The sequence below is a fragment of the Carcharhinus amblyrhynchos genome, chromosome 11 (genome assembly GCF_965287045.1).
Source record: "Carcharhinus amblyrhynchos chromosome 11, sCarAmb.v2.hapA, whole genome shotgun sequence".
Lineage (NCBI taxonomy): Eukaryota > Metazoa > Chordata > Chondrichthyes > Carcharhiniformes > Carcharhinidae > Carcharhinus > Carcharhinus amblyrhynchos.
Window position 1 is genome coordinate 1715308 of NC_137334.1, and position 22863 is coordinate 1738170.

A 22863-nucleotide genomic window follows, 5' to 3' on the forward strand; every position below is an offset into this window, starting at 1 on the left:
ATGTTTACCATTTCTGACAACACTGATTTTTAAACCACCTATTGTAAGCATTCAGTTTATGTAGGTTTCATGAGAGTGTAACTTGGATGATTTATAATTACACCATGTACAATCTGCTCTATTTAGGAAGTAGGGCCATTGTCATGGAATGTCAGTTTGGACCAAGGCGAAAAGGAGTTCAACCTAAGAAAATAGAACAAGAGAGCATCTCAAATCAGCATTATAAAGCAACATGTGCTGCGCGGTAAGAATCCCACTTGAGTAATACAAGCAAATGTGCGTTAATGTTTATGTTGTCTGAAACTGATCCATTCAGTAACTTCTGTGGGCTTCTCACTTCTGTGCATTCAGCACCAAGAATGGAAGCAACGTGCCATCTAGCTGCTCTTTCGAATTATGGATATTAAAACTGCACACATACTCTAAGTGTGGCCCAGTGTCCATAAAGGACAATACAGCACAGGAACTCACCAAGTCTGTGCCGATACAAATGCCTCTCTAATCTAATATTTTCTTACCTCTACATGGTCCATATCTCTCATTTTTGCCTATTCATGTACGTATCCAGATGTCTCTTGAACGTTGTTATAGAATCTGCTTCCACCACCACCTCCAGCAGTGCATTGCAGGCATTCACCCCCTCTGAGTGAAAACTTGCCCCTTACATCTTTTAAACTTTCCCCTTCTCACTCTCAACCTATGCCCCTGAGTAACTGATCCTTCAAACCTGGGAAAAAGACGCTGACTATCCACTCTGTCTGAGCCTGTCATAATCTTGTAAATCTCTACCAGGTTCCTCCCTCATTCTCCAATGCTGCAATTAAAACAATCCAAGTTTGTTCAACCTCTCTTCATAGTTCATATCCTCCAAACCAGGGAACATCCTGATAAATCTCTTCTGCACCCTTTCCAATGCATCAACATCTTTCTGGTGGTGACCAGAATTGTACACAATACTCCAAATGCGGCCTAACCAAAGTCCTTATACAGCTGCAACATGATTTTCCAGTTCATACTCAGTGCCCAAACCGATGAAGGCCAGCATGCCATAGGCCTTCTTGACCACTTTGCCCACAGAGATACTGCCTTCAGAGAACTGTGGATCTGCGCATCAAGATCCTTCTATATGCTAATATTTCTAAGGGTTCTATCATTAATGTATACTTTACAGTAGACCTTCCAAATTGCATCACTTTACATTTGTCCACCTTTGCTAAATTATCCCATTGCTTTTCTGATATGGCATATGGAACAGTGATTAACATTGCCAGGGATCCAGTTCAATCCTAACTCTGGGTGACTGTGTGGAATTTGTGTGTTCTCCCCATGTTTATGTGGGTTTCCTCTGGATCCTCTAGTTTCCTCCCACAATCCAAAGATGTACAGGTTTGGTTGATTGGCCATGTTAAATTGCCCCTTAGTGTCCCAAGATGTGCAGGTCAGGGGGAGTAGCAGTGTAAATTGGTGGGTTAGGGCATAGAGTCTGGAAAAGATGTTCTTTTGGAGAGTTGGTGCAAACTCCACGGGCCAGATGGCCTCCTTCTGCACTGTAGAGATTCTATTACGAGCAAAAATTTCTTCCAATTAAATATTGGGCAGATTAAAGCCATTGATTTAAGTCCTGGCTCCAAACCCCTTTTCCTAGCTCAAAATTCCATCCATCTGCCTGGCAACTTTCAGAGGCTAAGCCAGACTGCTCATAATTTATATGCCATATTTGACTCTTAGATGAGCTGAACCACAAATTTGCACCATTATTAAAACTGTCTATTTCCATCAGTTGTCCAAAATCGGTAACATTGCCCAACTCTATCCCTGTATCAGCTCATACTGCTGAAATCCTCATTCATACCGTTGCTGCCTCAGGATAACTATTCTAGTGCACCTCTGGCTGCTCTCCCACTTTTTACCATCCGGAAATGTAAGGTCATTAATTTATGCTAAGTTCCCTTCAGCTATCACTCCTGCGCTCACAGATTTACAATGGTGCAACGCTCATGTAATATCTTGATTTAAAAATTCTCATCCTTGGCAGATCCCTAAGAGGGTAAGCTTGAAAGCTGAAAAAGTAATTGGTATTTCATGGCTGCTTTAGGGTTCACACTCCATTTATAGACCTCAGCAGAGCAATCTTTGGGGTTTACAAGATACCCGAAAAATATCTATTATCATCAACGCCATGTGGTAAGCTCAAACCTGCTTGTCCACGACTAGCCCACTTCCTTTCAATGAAGACCCAATGTAAAACATGAGATGAGAACTGACATGTAGCTTCAAGAATCATTTCATAACACAGGAAGGATTCATATGTGACCTAATGACTTCAAAAATCTTTGTGAGACTTAATCTTAGTTTCCTTGTTCTTAATTTGGGCTTGTTTCTGAAGAAGGTTTTGAAGAAGGATGTTATTACTACATAAGAATGTTTGTGAAACTTGTCTGTTATTTACATTTTTCTGCTGCAGAATCTACATTAAAAAAGTGCGCAAATTCCCAGAATACAGGGTTCCCATAGATCCTAAGATTGATAAGAAGGTTATTCGACAAGAGCAGGAAAAGGCCTTCAACATGTTGAAGAAGAATGGATTTGATGTAGGAGGAGTTGTAAGGTAGGACTTTAGATGTACTGAAGATAATTAACTCATTATTAGCTTGTTGGAATATACTATTAAGAACATTGGCAGCAATCTTGCTCCATGTGACCTTATTAATTTCCTTTCTGTTAAACCCTTGCTCCTGACATAAAACCTTTTCCTACCATTCAGCAGTTTGTATGTGAATTTGGACCTTAGACACAAAACAATGTATTGTGTTTGAGGGAAGATTGTGTTTTCAATTCCAGTTCCCTGAAACAAGGGGTATAACTTTCATTAAGGGCTTCTGAACCCTGCTCTCAGGCTCAAATGGGGGGACAGAAGCCCGCAGTGTGTGAGAAACTAATTGTGATTTGCCCAATTTAGCCATCTAATTGCCATAGTGTGGGTTGCTGTATAACTAAGGATGGCTGATGTGCTCTGAAAGTTCAGCACTGTATGTGATTTCTCAAATACTGAAGCAGGTTGTGCCCTCTGCAACAAAATATGTACAACTTTCAAGCTTGGACTGATAAGTGCCAGGAAGTGACTATCTCCAACAAAAGAAGTCTAGTCATTGCCCCATGACATTCAATGGAATTGCTATCACTGAATCTCACAATATCAACATCTTGGGTGTAATCATTAACCAGAAGCTGAACAGAATCATCCATTCTAAAAACTGTGACTACAAAAAAGGTCAGACTGTGAAATTTGCAGAGGGTAATTGACCTCCAACTTCCCAGAGCCTGTCCACTATCTACAAGACACAAGTCAGGAATGTGACAGTGTATTCTCCATTTGTTTGAATGTATGCAGTTTGAACAACACCCAGGAAGCTCACCATCATCCAGGACAAAGTAGTCCCCTTGATTGGTACCCCATGCACTCACTTCAACGTGCACTTGCTTCAAAGCACACATCTTCCACTACCGATTTACAGTGTATGTGATCTACAAGATGCATGGTAGCAAGTCACCAAGGCTCCTTTGACAGCACCTTCCAAATCCGTGACTTCTACCATTTAGAAAGCCAAGAAAAGCAGATGTAGATGGTAGTGTTCCCATACAGGTTCCCTGCCATGCCACACACCATCCTGACTTGGAAGTATATCATCGTTCCTTTACTGTTGCTGAGTCAAAATCCTGGAAATAACAGTGTTGTGGGTGTACCTATACCACATGATCTGCAGCAGTTCAGAAAGGCAGCTCACCATCACCTTCATAGATTGCAATCATAGAATCTCTGCAGTGCAAAAGGAGGTTATTCAGCCCATTGAATCTGCACCGACCACAATCCCACCCAGGCTGTATTCTTGTAACCCCACATATTTACCCTGCTAACACCCTGACACTAGGGTCAATTTAGCATGCCTGATCAACCCAACCTGCACATTTGTGAGAGGAAACTGGAGTACTGGAGGAAACCCATGCAGACACGGGGAGAATGTGCAAACTCTACAGAGATTGATCTGAGGCCAGAATTGAACCTGGGTCCTTGGCACTGTGAGGTAGCAGTGCTAACCACTGTGGCACCGTGTCACCCCTTCTATACTGCACTGTACTTCTCAAGGACAACTAAGGATGGGCAGTAGAAGTGTTGGCCTAGCCCACATCCCATGAAAGAATGAAAAAAACTTGTGCTTTAGGGAAGGAAAACTGCCGTCTTTACTCAGTCTTGCTCATACGTGACACCAGCACCACAACAATATGGGTGATTCTTCACTATCCTCTGAAATAGGTTTTCAAAGCTACTCAGTTGTCTTTGAATAGGGTCACTACCATCTCCTTAAGCGAATTAAGGGATGGGCAATAAATGAGACCTCATCAATGATGCCCACTTCCCATGAATAATGCAAAAAATATCATTTTAGAGTTGGATTGTCTTAGAATTGTCCAAGAATTCCCTTGTAAAGCTGAAGTTCTTACCATCCAACAAGGCTGAGGGAAAGTACGGCTATCTTCAAGTGTCCACAAAATTTTATATCGAACTGATCACTCTGTTCGTTCTATGCATTGATACTGTTCTGCTGTCAACCTAGCCACAATCCAAAGTTAAAAGATTTTTTCTCCCCGCATTGGAACCTAATACAGCTTCAGCATTGGACTTGGAAAGCACAAGATATGAAGGAAAATTACACTTTCTGTAACTGCATCAGGCTATATTTGATGGATCGAGTGATGTTGCTGATTTGCCTATTAATCCAGCTTTTCTTTGGTTTTTGTACATTTCTGCTTCTGCCTAATTGTCGTTGTTTATTAAATATATTTAATTATTCTTAGATTAATATAATTGGTCAAGGTCAGTGTCGGTTAGTTTAATTGCATTAGTTGAAAACCATCTCCACTCAGTTTAGCTGTTATCTTTCCTTGCATGATTTCTAATAGTAAGTGTTCCACATTATGGTAAGTCTTCAGATGCATTGAATTTTGCATTTTTATGTTGTTGGTTAGATTTGCAGCATCAACAGTATTAAAAGTTGTTTAAAAGTATTGTTTGTTACATCTAAAATAAGGTCAAGGGATATATAAAATGACATTCAGTGTCACCACACGCAGCCAACTATGTAATTTTATCACCTATGTCAGTATTTTTTTCACCCATCACATTCCCCTGCACTCCTGCAATCCCACTATCACAGTTTGACTGTTGTGAATCACTTGCCAAAGCCAAAACCTAAAGCCAGGGTTATCCAATATTTTCTTCTAACTCTCTTTCAGTCTCCCTACCCTTAAACAGAAATAGCAAGTGGTATCCTAGATACCAAAACCATTTCTGCAGCTACCTTTACTGCTTCTTCGCCTTCCTCTTAACTGCTATTGTCATACTTATGACTTATTTCCCTGAACCTCTCCATTTCACTCTTTGCTGTTTTAGGTTTTCAACCATCTCTAATTTCTTTTCTGGCTCAGATACCATTTTCCTTTCATTCGTTTGTGATAAATATTTAGGACCTTTATGTTAATTCATAAATTTGTTTTAAGTTATCTGCTCTAAGTTATGCTTTGTTGCCAGAAATCCTTTGAAAATCCACAGTAGGAGGTGGACGTTGATGCCTTTGGAGATATTATTGTTAATTTATATTAAAGTCGTCTTCATTGCATTCACATAATACAAGTATAGCGCTAGTAGATAACCCTGCCAATATTTCAGTTGGTCATTTCCTTGATAGACTTCAAGTTTGTTTTAAACAGTCATGACAGTCTTAGACACAAAGGAACCCTATGTGTTTAAGGAGCCTTTTCATCAGGTTTACTTGTGATCGGTGCAGACTTGATGGGAAATGGTCTCTTTCTGCACTATAGGGATCCTATGTGCACTTCAATCCTGTGGGAGGAAGTAATTACTCTATAATCCTAGATCCAGCATGTCCTCCTTCCTCATTTCGGCAACACTGATTCAAGAATATTTTCCTTAATACATCTCAGACATTCCTCCCTTTCTCTGCCCTTAATCGCTGTCCTATTCAATATTAGTTAAAGTCAGAAATTATCTTTTTTCTGTCGCTCGTGCACTTTTCAACAAATCTTTTGCGGTTCTGCTCTTCTACCGCATTCACCACTATTTTGTAGTCTACAAAGTTGTTTCTTTATTTAAATTGGATAGATTCTGCTTTTAACCACTCAAAAAATTTATTTTTAGCACTATTATTTCTTAATCAAAACTGCTCATGCTTTCTTTCCTGTTCTATCGTTCTCGAAAACCTTGTATCCAGGAATATTAAGTAGCCTTTTTTGAGTCAGATCTCAGACATGATCAGTCCATCATATTTCCAAAGGGCTAATTGTGCCTGCATCTCTCACATACACTCAAAACTAAATTTAGACTTCTATGTATTCTCTACGATCTTACCTAAGCATATTGGGGGCAATTCTGTCAAAGAAAAAATCGAATGCATGTAAAAATTGGAGTATATCCTGCTGTTTTTTTAAGCGTAAGTTTCAAAATGAATCTCCCACGCTCTGCACTGCAGAATGCATGACCGTGAATCATGCTGAAATTCAGGGGACAGAGCCTATTCCCACTGGAAAGGCCGGCAGCATAGCACTGAGCAGGCTACTGCGCACACACCAATCTGTCAGCGCTGAGATTAGTGCATGTGCGGCACCCCACACTGCCGGTCTTCTGATCGCTGGCCAGTGTGGTTGCTGGCCAACCCCACGGCCCCTGCATCACTGGCATTCCACTCCCTCCACAGTTCGATCGCTGACTCCCCGGGTGTGTCTGGGCCAACCTCGACCACTCCGCTGCTGTCCTGCCTCTATCTCCCATTCTCCCCCTCTGATGCCCAGCCCTGATTGCTGGCCTCCCTCAGACTGACCACGATTCCAGTACAGAGTGGCAGCGAGGCACTGCCCAATACCTGGTGGTCAGTGCCAAAATCCCCTGGGCATTAGCACTTTGCCTCTTGGGCAGTGCCAGGAGGCTCAGACTGGCACTGCCAAAGTGTCAATGATGTGGATATTCCGGCGTTGGACTGGGGTAAACACAGTAAAAAGTCTGACAACACCAGGTTTCAGTCCAACCGATTTATTTGATAGTAAACTCACTAGCTTTCGGGTTAGCCCCTTCGTCAGGTGAATGGAGAGTTCTGGCCTCAGACAGAGCATATAAAGCACAGACAGTTTACAGATTACTGATTAGAATGCGAATCTTTACACCTAACCTGCTGTTCAAGTCTTAAAGTGGCTAACAATGTGAGTGGAAGGAGCACTGATCACAGGTTAAAGAGATGTGTATTGTCTCCAGACAGTACAGTGAGTGAGGTTTTGCAAACCCAGGCAAGTCACGGGGGTTATAGATTGTGCGACATGAACCTCTCCATTCACCTGACGAAGGGGCTAACCCGAAAGCTTGTGAGTTTATTATCAAATAAATCGGTTGGACTGAAACCTGGTGTTGTCAGACTTTTTAAAGTGTCCATGCCCGACCCTAGAGGAGGGGGGGGCCTTTATTTTCCATCCTTCACTCCAGCAAGGTCGTCCAAGTGGAGAGCTATAGTTTTTAAAAAAACTGCTCGTGATATTATAGAACATAGAACATTACAGCGCAGAACAGGCCCTTCGGCCCACGATGTTGCGCCGACCAGTTACAAAAACAATGACCCACTAGCCTATACCAATCCCTTTTCGTCCATAAACCTATCCATAGATCTCTTAAACGCCCCCAAACTAGGCGCATTTACAACTGCAGCAGGCAGGGCATTCCAATCCCTCACCACCCGCTGAGTAAAGAACCCACCCCTGACATCCGTCCTGTAGCTACCCCCCCTTAATTTAAAGCCATGCCCCCTCGTGCTAGCTTTCTCCATCCAAGGAAAAAGGCTATCACTATCCACCCTATCTAAACCTCTAATCATCTTATATGTTTCAATAAGATCCCCTCTTAGCCTCCTTCTTTCCAACGAAAACAACCCTAAATCCCTCAGTCTCTCCTCATAGGACCTCCCCACCATACCAGGCAACATCCTAGTAAACCTCCTCTGCACCCTCTCCAAAGCCTCCACATCCTTCTTGTAATGTGGGGACCAGAACTGCACACAGTACTCCAAGTGCGGCCGCACCAGAGTAGTGTACAGTTGCAACATTACGCTGCGACTCCTATATTCAATCCCCCTACCAATAAACGCCAAGACACCGTACGCCTTCTTAACAACCTTATCTACTTGATTCCCAACTTTCAGGGATCTATGTACACATACACCTAGATCCCTCTGTTCATCCACACTATTCAAAGTCCTCCCGTTAGCCCTATACTCGACACATCTGTTGCTCCTACCAAAGTGAATTACCTCACATTTCTCCGCATTAAATTCCATCCGCCACCTCTCGGCCCAGCTCTGCAACCTATCTAAGTCTCCCTGCAGACTATGACACCCTTCCTCACAATCTACCACACCTCCGACTTTGGTGTCATCAGCAAATTTACTAATCCACCCAACTATACCCTCATCCAGATCATTAATAAAGATTACAAACAACAGTGGCCCCAAAACAGATCCCTGAGGCACACCACTCGTAACCGAACTCCATGATGAATATTTACCATCAACCACCACCCTCTGTCTCCTATCTGATAGCCAATTCCTGATCCAACTTCCTAGGTTACCCACAATCCCATACATCTGCATTTTCTGCAGAAGCCTACCATGAACAGATTTAATTGGGCATTTAAATTTATGCAACTCTGTGCCAGAAATCTGGCCACCGGAGAGGTATGGAGGCCATGGCGATCAGTGGGAAGCCCATGAAACGGCCTCCACTCAAGTCTCCCGGCTTGCTGCGCTACAAAAGCAACACAGGGGACAGGAGAATCAGTCCCATTTCTTTTCACAACTATAGGTCCTCTGAACAGTTTCTTATAACCCTTGACTGAATTAGTTTAAACCTGCCCCCGCATTGCAAACCAACTGTTTCATAAAGAAACAATTGGTCCTGGCTCTGTGTCAGTGCAACCTGTTCATTTTGACCAGGTCGCTCCGTTAAGAAACTGATCCAATATTCCAGGAATTTGGATCACACCCTCCTGCCTGTGGCAACACGTTAAGCTGTCATATTTCCCCCTATTTTTCAGCTAGAGTAATCAAAGACTGCTCCTTTTTGATTGTGTTCAGAATTGTTTCACAGAATGAATTTCTTGTATAGGTTGGGGATTAGAACTATTGCATTTTAATCACATTTGAGCACGTGATTTTCTTTCAGCACAAGGTTCAGTTTCTGTTGAGAATGTGAAAGATCATTTTGACTAATGATCATAATTGTTATTTTTTTCAATCTGCAGGTGATACTGGGAGTTGTTTCTAGAATTGTGTTCTGCCAGATTTTGACAGATTTTACCCACAATGTTATTGACTATGTTCATGTTGCCACAGGTGGTATGTCCAGTTACCCACACCACAAGCTCACCAGTACCATGATCAAGATGGTTCCTATTTACCACCACTTCCACCACCACCCCCTCCGCCATTTGTGTCTGTTGAAGAGGAAGATGTTGGAATGATGGATGAAAATGGGATATTGCCTTCTCGCCTGCACCCACGTGTCACTGAAAAGATTAGAGAACTGGTTGTTCAGGGAATTGACCAGGTCTACATGGTCCGGAAGCAATTAAGGTACATCTTTGTCTTCCAGTGCTTCAGCAAAGTTTAGATGAGTATAGAAGTATATTTGTAGAGCAATGCAATTATGCAAAGTTGTATACCATTGCAATATGTAGAAAATCCCACATTAATAATTCCCCAGATCTGCACAGAAAACTTGGATTATCAAATGGGAATTCAGTAATCACAATACAAAAAACTGCTGAACAGGCTTTTTAAAGTGAAAGGCAAATAATTGTATTGACATTGTGAATAATATCATATTTACTCTGTTGACTTTCTTTATTACTCTTTTTTATTTTACCTTCAGTGGAAATCCAGCATTCCATTTGATTTAATGATTTAAAATGGGAATGACTAACAAACTGGATGACAACTGGTTAGGTTTGATTTGCCTGACTGCTTGTAATTTCTCCCCATTCTGATCTCTTTATAGTTGTTGGATAGAAAAAAGTTGATTGTGAGGAAACAGTTAATTTTCGAGTAGCCAACAATCAATAGCTCTGATTGTTTTCTGGCTATTTTTATTTACAAAACGAGTACTGGTGACATCAGTTATGTTAGTCAGAGTTAGGTTGATTGGTCATGCTAAGTTGCTCCTTATTGTCAGGGAGATTAGCAGGGTAAATACATAGGGTTATGGGGATGGGGCCTGGGTGGGATTGGTGTCGGTGCAGGCTTGATGGGCCGAGATTCCTTGATCAGCGGGAAAGTGGTTTGAAGAAAATACTGAATCTGGCATCATGAGGATTGTGGAGTAATTGTTTTTTTATTTCATTTGTGGAATCTGAGTATTGCTGGTAAGACCAACTTTTATTGCCCATACCTAATTGCCCTTGAGATGGTGAACCTTCGCCTTAAACTGCTGCAATCTATAGCAAGGCTACGTCCAGAGTGCTGTTTGGGAGGGACTTGCAGGATTTTGACCCAGCGACAATTAAAACATTCAGAGTAAAAATCAGTTATTGATTGTTGTCTATTCTTAAATTAGCAGTTTCCTCACAATCCTTTTTTTTTGCTATTCAACAACTATAACGAGATCAGAATGGGGAGAATTTACAAGCGGTCAAGCAAGTCTAAACCCAACTAGTTGTCATCCAATTTGTTAGTCATTCCTATTTTAAATCATTGTTCATTTTTGGCAACTGCAAGTAGTCTTTTGAACCTCAGCAAAGTTCTATTTGGTTAGGACTTTCCTAGTTGAATCTTGTTTATTTGGCCTTTGTCACCAATGTGTGACATGAACTGTACAAAGTTCTTTAACTATCTGACATTAGGTGGGCTGGGCTTTGACCCATTGGGTTGTGAAATGCTGGGCTGCAATTGATAATCTGTTTTCCTTTGTGCAGAAAATTTGTGGAAAGGGAATTATTTAAACCTGATGACGTTCCTGAGAGACACAACCTGTCCTTCTTTCCAACTGTCAATGACATCAAAAACCACATTCACGAAGCACAATTAGCACTACAGAGGGGAGAACTGGAGTACATATCTGGATCGATGACTGCAGCAGTAAGATATATGTTTGTTCTGGTATGCAAGTAGCTATTTGGTCTGGGGGTGGTGAAAGATCCTTCCTGATTTGCTCAATCTTCACACACATGTTGGATTAACATTGCACATGGATCAGATTATCTTGCCGTATTCTCTCTCTTGCTCTCGCGCTCTCTTCTCCACCCCCCCGTACTACATCTCTCTTCCACTAACGTTCCGTTCCACCTGTGTCATGGGTTGCACGCACTTGTACTTTTTGCTTCCACACCAGAAAAAGTTACATCGCTGGTTAAGCTCCCTTTATGTGAGTTAATTCTTCTGAAATGAATGTCATTCATTTCATTGAGATGTTTTGTTTAATTCTTACATTTTCTAGCTTAGGCAAAATATTGTTTGAATCTTTCTTATAGTTGATATAGGTGTGCAGCAACAACTATAACTTTAGTTACTTGAATATTGCTGAAAAAGAAACATGGTGTTGAAACCTTTTATTGTACATTCAGCATGACAGATGCAGGAATACCCAAATTTCAAAATGAGCAACAATTTACCTTTATGAGAAAAGGGAACTAATCAGTTGACAAGTTGACTTTGGTTGAAATGTTGCCAAGGAGAATACGCCGAGGAAGCTATTGCCTACCAGGCTTTTGTTTAATTCCAAAAGGTACAGTGCTTGGACGTGTTTCTTTTGGTGACAGGGGACTGTGAATAATGTAGTTTTTAGCAATTGTGAGTGAGCCACAACTGATAAACTTAAATTGCTTGTTATTGCAATTCTTAGCCCACTCTGAGTTTGTTCAGTTAATGATGTCCAATTGCAGAATTGCATCTAATGCTAAATATTCAGAGCTTCACTGTACCTCTTGAGCTCAGCCTTTTGCCAATATTTTGGCCAAAACTGTAATGAGATGAGGAGCTGAGTGGTCTAGGAAAAACCCAAGCTGAGCATCAGTGAGCAGGTTGTTCCAAAGCAAATGCTGCTTGATAGCTCTGTTGATGACCCCTTCCATCACTTTACAAATGACCAAGGGTAGACTGATATGGCAGTAATTGGCCTAGTTGGATTTGTCCTGGTTTTATGGACAGGTCATAGCTGGGTGATTTGTGACATTGCTGCGTAGACCAGAGTTGTAGGTGCACTGGAACAGCTTGGCTAGGAGAATGGCAAGTGCTAGAGCACAAGTCTTCAGTGCCATTGCCAGGATATTGTCGGGGCCCGTAGCTTTTGCAGTATACAGTGCAGCACGGTGACACAGTGGTTAGCTCTGCTGCCGCACAGCGCCAGGCGCCCCGGTTCGATTCTGGCCTTGGTTGATTGTTTGTGTGGAGTTTGCATGTTCTCCCTGTATCTGCATGGATTTGCTCTGGTTTCCTCCCATGGCCCAAAGATGTGCAGGTTGGTCAAGCAAAATTTCTCCTTATTGTGCAAAATGTGTAGGTTAGGGGAATTAGAGGGGTAAAGAGGTGGGATTGCAGGGAAAGGGCCTGGTTAAGATATTTTGTTTGCGAGTTGGTGCAGACTTGATGGGTTGAATGGCCTCCTGCATTGTAGGGATTCTATGATCAGCCTTTTCTTGATAATACATGGAGTGAATCAAATTGCCTGAAGACTGACATCTGTTGGGGACCACCTCGGATGGCCGAGACCATCCACTTGGTACTTCAGGCCGAAGATTGTAGCACTGATGTACTGAACTCCTCCATCACTGAGAATAGGGGTATTTGTGAAGCCACCTCCTCCACTGAGTTGTTTAGTTGTTCTTCAGCATTCACAACTGGTTGTGGCAGGATTGCAGAGCTTAGATCAGATCTGCTAGTTGTGAAATTGCTTATTGCTTAACTCTGTCTGCCACTTCCTGCTTATGCGGTTTGGCATGCAGTAATGCTGTATTGTAGTTTCACCAGGTGGGCACCACATTCTAGGTATGCCTGGTGCTGCTTCCAGCATACCCTCCTGCACTCTTCATTGGACCAAAGTTGACCTTTAGTTGTAGTGTTAGGGTGAGGGATATGCCAGGCCATGAGATTACTGATTGTGATTGAGTACAGATCTGCTGTTGTTGATGTCCCACAGTGTCTCATTGCTGCCCAGTCTTGAGTTGCTAATTCTGTGCAAATTTCTCCCATTTAGGGCAGTGGTAGTGTCACACAATGCAATAAGTGTATTCTCAATGTGAAGACAGTATTTTGTCTCCACATGGAGTATGTGCAGTGGTCACTCTTATGGATACTATCGTGAACCGATACATCTGTGGCAGGCAAGTTGGTGCGGATAAGATCAGTGTGCTTTTTACATCTGTTGATTCCCTCACCATCAGCTGCAGATCCAATCTAGAAACAATGTTCTTTAGGACATGATCAGCTCAGTATTTTTGTGCTACAGTCACTCTTGGTGCTGGGCATTGAAGTCCACCACCTAGAGTACATTCTGCTTCCTCCAGCTTGTGTTCAACATGGAGGAGTACTGATTCATCAAGTGTGTTGGGGGTGAGGTGGAGATCGATTAGCAGGAAGTTTCCTTTGTTATGATTCCTGATGATATTATGGGGTCCAGAGTCGATAGTGAGGCGTCCCAGGACAACTCCATCCCGACTATACCACTGTCTCTTAAACAGTAGCCTTTTTGGCATCAACTTACTTTCGGGACAGCCTGCTTTCTACAACTGCATGTGGCTATGATAGCAAATACTTCTCTACTGTCTTCTCCAGTTACCTTGTTATGGATGTATCATTTTTCTCCTTTGATATTACCCATCGTGTGGGCCAGTTTTTTAGCATATACGTGCAAATTATTCCCTTATCTCTCCACTTTGAAGTTACATTTCTGTATACCATTGTTTTCTCCCAGTCACTTAGGCCAACACTATTGTTACACTAATTATGGACGAAAAGGGATTGGTTTAGATTAGTGGGTCATTGTTTTTTTTAACTGGTCAGCGCAACATCGTGGGCCGAAGGGCCTGTTCTGCGCTGTAATGTTCTATGTTCTATGTAATTTGCATAACAAATCATCTCTTCAGGCAGTTGTTAAGTTAAAAAGTAAAGTTTATTTATTATCCATAAGTAGGTTTACATCAACACTGCAGTGAAGTTACTGTGAAAATCCCCTAGTCGCCATGCCCCAGCGTCTGTCTGTCAGAGAGAATTTAGCACGTCCAATCCACTGAGCCATCACATTTTTCGGATTGTGGGAGGAAACCGGAGCACCAGGAGAAAACCCACACAAACACGGGGAGAACGTACAAACTCCACACTGACCCAAGCCAGGAATCGAACCCTGATCCCTGGTGCTGTGAGGCAGCAGTGCTAGTCACTGTGCCACCATGCCACCCCATTCAGCCATGTACTCATCCTTTTGCCCAGTGCTCACCTATTTCCCTTTTATCCCCAGTCTTTTTTAATCTTGATTTTCCTAAATTCTTAACAGATGTCATTTGTGGTTTTAGCCATTTTGGTAATGTGGCAGGGGTGAAAATTGGATTGGTGGAATTCAGGCATGAAGTTCTGGGAAAGGTGGTCATGGGCTTGAAATGTGACAGCATGTCCAAAGACTGGAGAGGCAAGGGAGCTTCGTTATGAGGTGGTATGTTAAGGTGGTGGGTCAAGGTTAGTTTATTGTGGAGAAGGATAATATCAACAGATTTAAAGGATGCAGTCTGTACCCTAGAGAGAATATCAGCTAACATAGGAAGGAAAGTTGGATGGTCAGCAGATTAATGGAAATAGGATTATGTGAGGTGGCGGTGGATCCCAATGAGCGACAAGAGGGCATGAGGAGAAATAAATGAGAAACGAGAGAAAGATATGAGTTCTGGGCCAGCCGGTGCAGGAGGTTGGAGACCTTTTGGGAAGTTTGATTCAGGGACTAGTGGAAAGAACGGAAACAGCGGCGACAAATAAGAACATAAGAACTAGGAGCAGGAGTAGGCCATTTGGCCCCTCAAGCCTGCTCCGTCATTCAATAAGATCATGGCTGATCTTTTTGTGGACTCAGCTCCACTTACCCGCCCGCTCACCATAATCCTTAATCCCTTTACTGTTCAAAAGTTTACCTATCCTTGCCTTAAAAACATTCAATGAGGTTGTCTTAACTGCTTCACTGGGCAGGGAATTTCACAGATTCACAACCCTTTGTGTGAAGAAGTTCCTCCTAAACTCAGTCCTAAATCTGCTTCCCCTTATTTTGAGGCTGTGTCCCCTAGTTCTAGTTTCACCTGCCAGTGGAAACAACTTCCCTGCTTCTATCTTATCTATTCTCTTCATAATCTAATGTTTCTATAAGATCTCCCCTCATTCTTCTGAATTCCAATGAGTATAGCTCCAGTCTACTCAGTCTCTCCTCATAAGCCAATCCCGTCAACTCCAGAATCAACCTAGTGAATCTCCTCTGCACCCCCTCCAGTGCCAGTATATCCTTTCTCAAGTAAGGAGACCAAAACTGTACACATTACTCCAGGTGTGGGCTCACCAGCACCTTATACAGCTGCAAAATAATCTCACTGTTTTTAAACTCTATCCCTCTAGCAATGAAGGACAAAATTCCATTTGCCTTCTTAATTACCTGCTGCACCTGCAAACCAACTCCTTGAGATTCCTGCACAAGGACACCCAGGTTCCTCTGCACAGCAGCATGCTGTAATTTTTTACCATTTAAATCATAGTCCATTTTGATATTATTCCACCAAAAATGGATCACATTTACTAACATTGTACTCCATCCGCAGACCCTCTCCCACTCACTTAGATTGATTGTATGGTCTCAATTTTAGTGACAGAATTTCATGAGCTCTTCATAATTATTGTGGTGAGGGTAGAGGAAATAGAGGAAGACAGCTTACAGTGGAAAAAAGAAACTAGTGGTTAACTTTGCTTTTCCAGATGATTAAAGAATAGTTAACAGATGAAAGCAGTACCCAGTGGTGTTTTATCTGGTTCAGCCATATCTTACAGTGAATTAAACTCCTGTCATCAAGTCAAGCGTGCTACTTATGATCCATTCTGGTGCACAGTATTCAACTGTGGAGTACACAAAAAGCTGTCCCTGATATCTGCATCACAAATGCTGTTACTCACCAGCTTGTGCTCATCAATATCTGGACCAGGTTGATCCTAATCTCTCCATCAGTGTCCTGGAAGGTCAGTGTGTGTGGCTTAGCTTCATTCCAGAATAACTCAGAATGGGGTCACAATAAAGTCTTTCTGCTGAAGGTTAGTTTCAGGATGTACTTTGTGCTCCTTTTATCAAGGTGAAATGTTTTGTATTATTTTGCTTGAGTTATTATTTCTCCCTGGTGTTTAGGTCCCCATTCAAGATGGACTTGATGCCACTGAAGGTGACCACTTCCAGTGCTAGGCTAGGATAATCTCAGTGCAAATATATGCAATTTAATTGATGTCTTATGTGGATATTTATTATGAATTAGAGATTGATCCCCTAAAGAAGTAACATCAAATCCCTCAAAGAGGAATACCTTGCCTCGTAATCTGTTAAAAGTGTGTGGGGCGGTGTGAAATGTTCTTCAGTAATGTTTAGTGGTTAACTAACAGAAATACCTGACATTCACTTTAAGATGAACACTCAACAATTTATTTATTTAACTAATAAGGAACTTTAACTATTTGGAGGCATGGTAGCACAATGGTTAGCACTGCTCCATCTCAGCTCTAGTTACCTTGGGTTCGATTCCCAGATTGGGTCACTGTTTGTGTGGAGTTTGCACATTCTCTTTGTGTCTGCGTGGGTTTCCTCCGGGTGCTCCAGTTTCCTCCCACACTCCAAAGATGTGCAGGTTAGGTTGATTGGCCATGTTAAAATTGTCCCTTAGTGTCCTGAGATGCGTAGGTTAGAGGGATTTGTGAGTAAAATATGTAGGGATTATAGGGGTAGGGTCTGGGTGCAGACTTGATGGAGCGAATGGCCTCTTTCTGTAGTGTAGGATTTCTATGATTCTATGACTAACTAAACAAGTAATATAACAAATAAAATAAGATTCTACTGAGGTGCTGTTCAAATAAGTACAATTTCCATTCATTAACCAAAAAAAAACATTTTCGTCACTCGCAAAAAAATACAACCAGGTTTTGTGCCTTTTGGAACCTTTTGGAGTTTCTCAGTTGATTTCTCTGACTGTAAATTCTTGTTGATTTGGTACCTTTTGCTGGTTAAATGGTGTGTTCTAATAAGAGATACATAAAGCTGGCAGGGTGGAGAGCTCCTCTCTCCCTACTGAGTCTTGAGAGAAGCACACTCTTATATACCTGTGATGATCTATCAATTTTCTTACAATAGGATTGGTCTGATTTTTTTCAACATCATCAAATTCAAATTTAGATTCTTGGTAGCTGAGTACCTGCTTTAAATTGGGCAAAATTCAAACAAAGGCCTTTGTCAAAACTACTGTTTGACTTTCGATATAAATGTTTCAGCTTGAACTTTGGATGTACTTTGCATTTTCAACCTCGAAGTGCTGAAACAAAACCAATTTTTAAAGGGACAATGCAATATTTTTTTCCGTCTAGCTTTTTTACAATTTTTTTTATACATCTTTATCAACATCACATTCCAACTTCACAAATTCAACTTTGCAACATGTTGAAGAGCGACAGTGCTATTACTGAACCTTGTGGCAGTCTGGTGAGCTGACCTTGTCACCCAAATGGACACACAATTGCCTATTTAGTATTGTCCATAGCAGATGTCATATTTTGAGGCATGGGCAATCCTTGCCAGCTTTACTCCTGGAATCCACATTGTTTTACAGGCTGATGACAGGTTTACAAAGTTTACAGTGGTTTTGGACTGCTTTTGGGATCAGGCTTCTATAAATTACAAATGCCAAACTTGATAACAGTAACTTGAATGATGCCATTGTACATTATGCTCCATTGAAGCCCTCAGCCCCAACCGTCTTACAAGTAGTTGACTTCAAACTCTTCGCCAATTGCTGAGGCGTTTCCCATTCACAGCAAACCTCAATATTTGCCTTTCATTATTTTCCAAATGTGAATCCTTACACTCTAAATGGCCTCAGTTGTCCAAGGGGAACGATGGTCTCCAGAATGATGCCAAGATTCCTGGTTGGACCACTCTGTCTGCCATGTCCCGTGTTTGTCTTCTGAGCTGGTCGGTGCGGTTTCTCGCTGTGGCATGTTGGAACTGTCGATTAATGAGTCGAGCCCATATCCTGTTCTTATGAGGGCATCTTTCAGCATCTGGAGCTGTCTGTTGTGATCCTCCTCATCTGAGCAGGACCAAATTCGCATCTCAATATGCCAACATCTTCATGCACAGGTTTGAACAAGACCTCTTCACCGCGCAGGACCTTCAGCCAATGCTATACGCTAGATACATCAATGACATTTTCTTCCTTTGGAGTCACGGTGAATAATCACTGAAACAACGATTTGATGACATCAGCAAGTTCCATCCCACTATCACCATGGACTACTCTCCGGTATCAGTTGCATTCTTGGACACGCATCACCATCAAGGTCTCTCACCTCAGTACTTTGCTATACCGCAAGCCCACAGATAACCTCACGATGCTCCACTCTTCCAGCGTCCACCATAAACACATTAAAGAAGCCACCCCATACAGACAAGCCCTCCGTATACACAGGATCTGCTCAGATGAGGAGGATAGCAACAGACATCTCCAGATGCTGAAAGATGCCCTCATAATAACAAGATATGGCACGAGACTCATCGATCGACAGATCCGACGCGCCCCAGTGAAAACCTGCACCGACCTCCTCAGAGTACAAACATGGGACGTGGCGGACAGAGTACCCTTCATCATCCAGTACTTCCCTGGAGCGGAGAAGCTGCGACATCTGCCCGGAGCCTTCAACATGTCATTGATGAAGACGAACATCTCGCCATGCCTCCCCATACCCCCAGTTCTTGTCTTCAAACAACTGCACAACCTCAAATGGACCATTGTCCACAGCAAGCTACCCAGCCTTCAGGAGAACAGTGACCACAATACCACACCTGTTGGGGAACATTTCAGTGGTCGTGGGCATTCAGCTTCTGATCTACGGGTAAGCGTTCTCCAAGGCGGCCTTCACGACACACGGTAACGCAGAGTCGCTGAGCAGAGACTGATAGCCAAGTTCGCACACGAGGACGGCCTCAACCGGGATCTTGGGTTCATGTCACACTATCTGTAACCCCCACGACTTGCCTGGACTTGCAAAATCTCACTAAATGTCCTGTCTGGAGACAATACACATCTCTTTAAACTGTGCTTAACGCTCTCTCCACTCACATTGTCGGTACCTTTAAGAGTTGATTATCTGTAAAGACTTGCATTCCAACTATTATTTTGTAAATTGAGTTTGTGTCTTTATATGCCTTTTTATGAACAGAACTCCCACTCACATGATAAAGGGGCAGTGCTCTGAAAGTTTGTGGCTTGTGCTACCAAATAAACATGTTGGACTTTAACCTGGTGTTGTGAGACTTCTTACTGTGTTTACCCCAGTCCAACGCCTGCATCTCCATATCAGAGAGTTGGTGCACAGTTAATGAGCTGAATGGTCTCCTTCTGCACTGTAGGAATTCTATGACTCTTCGACCAGTAACTCAAATGGTACTTTATGTAATGGATTATTGCTCATATCTGGATTAACAAAATAACAGGATTAGCAGAGTCTGAAAAATTCTTCCAGTTTATAGTCAGTGTTTGGTGTGGATAATTGTTGGCTTTTTAAAAGAATAATATTTGAGAATAAGCGATAAACGTTTGACAAAATTTGTGTTTTAAGCTATAACTTGATGTCTTCTTTGCCTTTCTATTATGATTCAAATGTATTGTAAATAGCCCATGTCATTCGAAGATCTCCTCCTTCTGATCAACATCCCTCACATATTAGCAGATAGCCTGCCAATTTATCTTGTTGATGTTGGTAGAACCTTAGTGTATGACTTCGATGTTTGACTATCTAAATATTTAATCACTCTAATTGTAAAGTAATTGTACGCGTGCAGCTTTGAGACTTCCCAGTAACATGTCATGGCACTTCTCAGCAGTCTACATGTAGGGAGGGGTGGGAAATGGATTTATTTGCCTCACTCAATTTAGGCAAGCTGCCTAGTTGATGAAGCATTATGTCATGGACAAGCCACTTGCCTCTAGAGGCAAAATGAAGATGTAAGATATTTAGGCAATCTGCATTGTCATTGTATCACTTCAAGTGGTCTGTACAGGAGTATCACTGGCTGAGTCGCTGATTGCTGTGCTGCCTCAAATCTATTTCTGCTTAACTTACAAGGGTTATTTTTCCAGCTGCAATGGACAGCATCCAATGGAAGTCTTCAGACAGAGACAGTGACAGTCACACTTGCATCTGCACATGGAGATGGTAAGTTATGGTGCAAATTTTATATACTATTTTGGTCTCAAAATTTATGATCCTATTGTGAAGCAATAACAGATAGTGAATCCTTTGGCCTTTACTTAAAATGTATAAAACAACAAGGACAAAAAGAGGCATGGCCATTGAGATTGATTTCATTAAAAAACATTATCCATTAGAAGCTTTAACACTAATTTTTAGTCAAGAAGTGGTGGGTTTTTAAGCAGGAAGTTGTGGTTCCACTCGATGCTTGCTGCCATTTTGATGCAGTGCTGAGGGGGAGTTTGCACTGTTGGAGGTTTGATCTTTCAGATGAAATGGTAAACTGAGAGTTCCTTTTGCTCTCTTAGGTAGAAACAGAATATCCCATACTATTCAAATAAGAGCATGAGAGTTTTCCCCAATATCCTGCCAAATATTAATTCTCTTAACCAACATCAGTAAAGTATTATTTGGTCATTATCTCGTTACTCTGTTGTGCATAAATGGATTTCTGTTTTCCTACATTACAGCAGTACTTGGAAGTACTTACAATGCAAGAGGGAATCTGAGGAATTCAGTGAAGCTCTGGAATATTACTTGCATTCTTATTTCCTTCTTTGTAGGAAGTGATTTGAATTATTCTGTTGTCATTCTAAAGGCATAAAGGAATTTCTCATACAATTAACTTGTGTGTCAAAACCCCAATATTCCCTATTGAAATGTATATGGTTCTAAATATCACTTCTATATTGCCTCTGCTCCCCAGTACAAACAGTACTGTTTAAATTTCTGTAGAAATGATGTCTCTCATCTGATATTTACGCATTGTCATCTTTCAAAAACGGAACATGCCGAACACAGCTAACTGAATTCCTGTTTAAATTCAGTGGTTTGTCTGCAGAAACCAGATGGGAAAAAAAACCCAGAAATTTTTACAGTTAAATAACCAAAAGTGTTGCTAGAGTGAAAATTCACTAAGTGCATTTGCTCAGATTGTGATTAAAGATGAATGGGATTTTCCCCAGCAGTGTTTTGTAAGTACTGCCTTTCAGCCAGGTACCCCTAGCAGTGTGCTGCATGGGTTTCATTAGCTCCACTGTAGACTGTGCTTCACTGTTCCTGGAGGATAATGAGAGGCACTTACTTGTGAGGCTTCTCAACATGCTTTTGGCAAGATTTTTGTAGTGATATTCATGAACTAGATTGCCTTGTTCCACTACTTTGCATAGTAGTAACCAACCAGTTTGGGGGAAAAAAATTAGAGCTTAAATGATCATATTTTTAAAAATGAGAAGTGTTAAGTATAACATGCATTTTTCACATGTTGTCAATCCACAGATAGTACCATCGCTGATTCGATCATTACAAAGGTGGAGTCAGCCCAGGTGGCAGATACATTGTCTTCAGAGACAACCCAGCTTCCTTCTTCACTTTCCTCACTGCAACCAAAGCTTTTTGCACAATTACAGGTTAGATCAATAAATTATTTTTTAAAGGAAACATTGGTCTCCACTTTTCGTGGGCTTGCAATTTGCATTCTTCTGATAACTAACTTCTTCCTCAAAGTTCTGCCTTTTGAGCTTATTTTCAGAACTCGTTATTGGTATTCTAATTCTTGAGTTCATTTACTGCTGAAGCGGTAATCCATACTTTATTACTTCTAGACTACTATTCCAATGCATTCTTGACTAGTACGCCCATCTTTCATCTTCATAAACATGAACTCATCCAGAACTCTGCCACCCATAGCCAAACTTGCACCAAGGCCTGATCACCCATCACCTCTGTGCTTACATCAGGTTCCAGTTCACTAATGCCTCAAAACCTGTGTTCAAATTTCTCCAAAACCTTGTTCTCCCTGTCTGTGTAACCACTTGCGGCCCTACAACCTTAAGAGAACTGTGTTCGTCTATCTCCAGCTTTTTTGTATATTCCTGACTTGCTTCAACCCACCATTGGCAAAAATGCTATCAACACTGGAATTCCCTCCCAAAACCTCTGTAACTCTGTCTTGTGCTTTAAGACGCTACTCAAAATTAAGTACTTAGTCACTTCCCCTAATGTTTCCTTTGGCATAGTATCAGTTTCTATCTGATTTTGCTCCAGTTAAGCACCTGAGAACATTTTACTGAGTTAAATATCCTTTGCAAATTGTTGTTGCTGTTATGTACGCATGTACTTTAATGCGTCAATTATTTGTATACTTGTGTGTTAGAAATTCTTCAATTTCAGCTCCAATTCTTCCCCGTTCATTAAACCTTCACCTTGGACTTACCATCATTCCAGGAGAGAAAATGTAGTAAGGCACTGTTTCTTTTTCCTTCCTTTCCCTTGAATATTTTGCTCTTGCTGGTGA

The 22863-nt window shown here is 41.7% G+C and overlaps 1 protein-coding gene across 1 annotated transcript in view; it reads left to right on the forward strand.

Annotated features, from left to right (window-relative positions):
• Nucleotides 1-22863, forward strand: part of LOC145349818 (calcium-responsive transcription factor-like) — a 64860-nt gene that overhangs the window by 32687 nt on the left and 9310 nt on the right. Inside the window, exons 9-14 of the mRNA XM_080198373.1 lie at nucleotides 127-244; nucleotides 2465-2608; nucleotides 9444-9683; nucleotides 11021-11183; nucleotides 20456-20531; nucleotides 21846-21976. Coding sequence (XP_080054499.1) covers nucleotides 127-244; nucleotides 2465-2608; nucleotides 9444-9683; nucleotides 11021-11183; nucleotides 20456-20531; nucleotides 21846-21976 — 872 coding nt within the window. The remainder of the gene's footprint in view (nucleotides 1-126; nucleotides 245-2464; nucleotides 2609-9443; nucleotides 9684-11020; nucleotides 11184-20455; nucleotides 20532-21845; nucleotides 21977-22863) is intronic.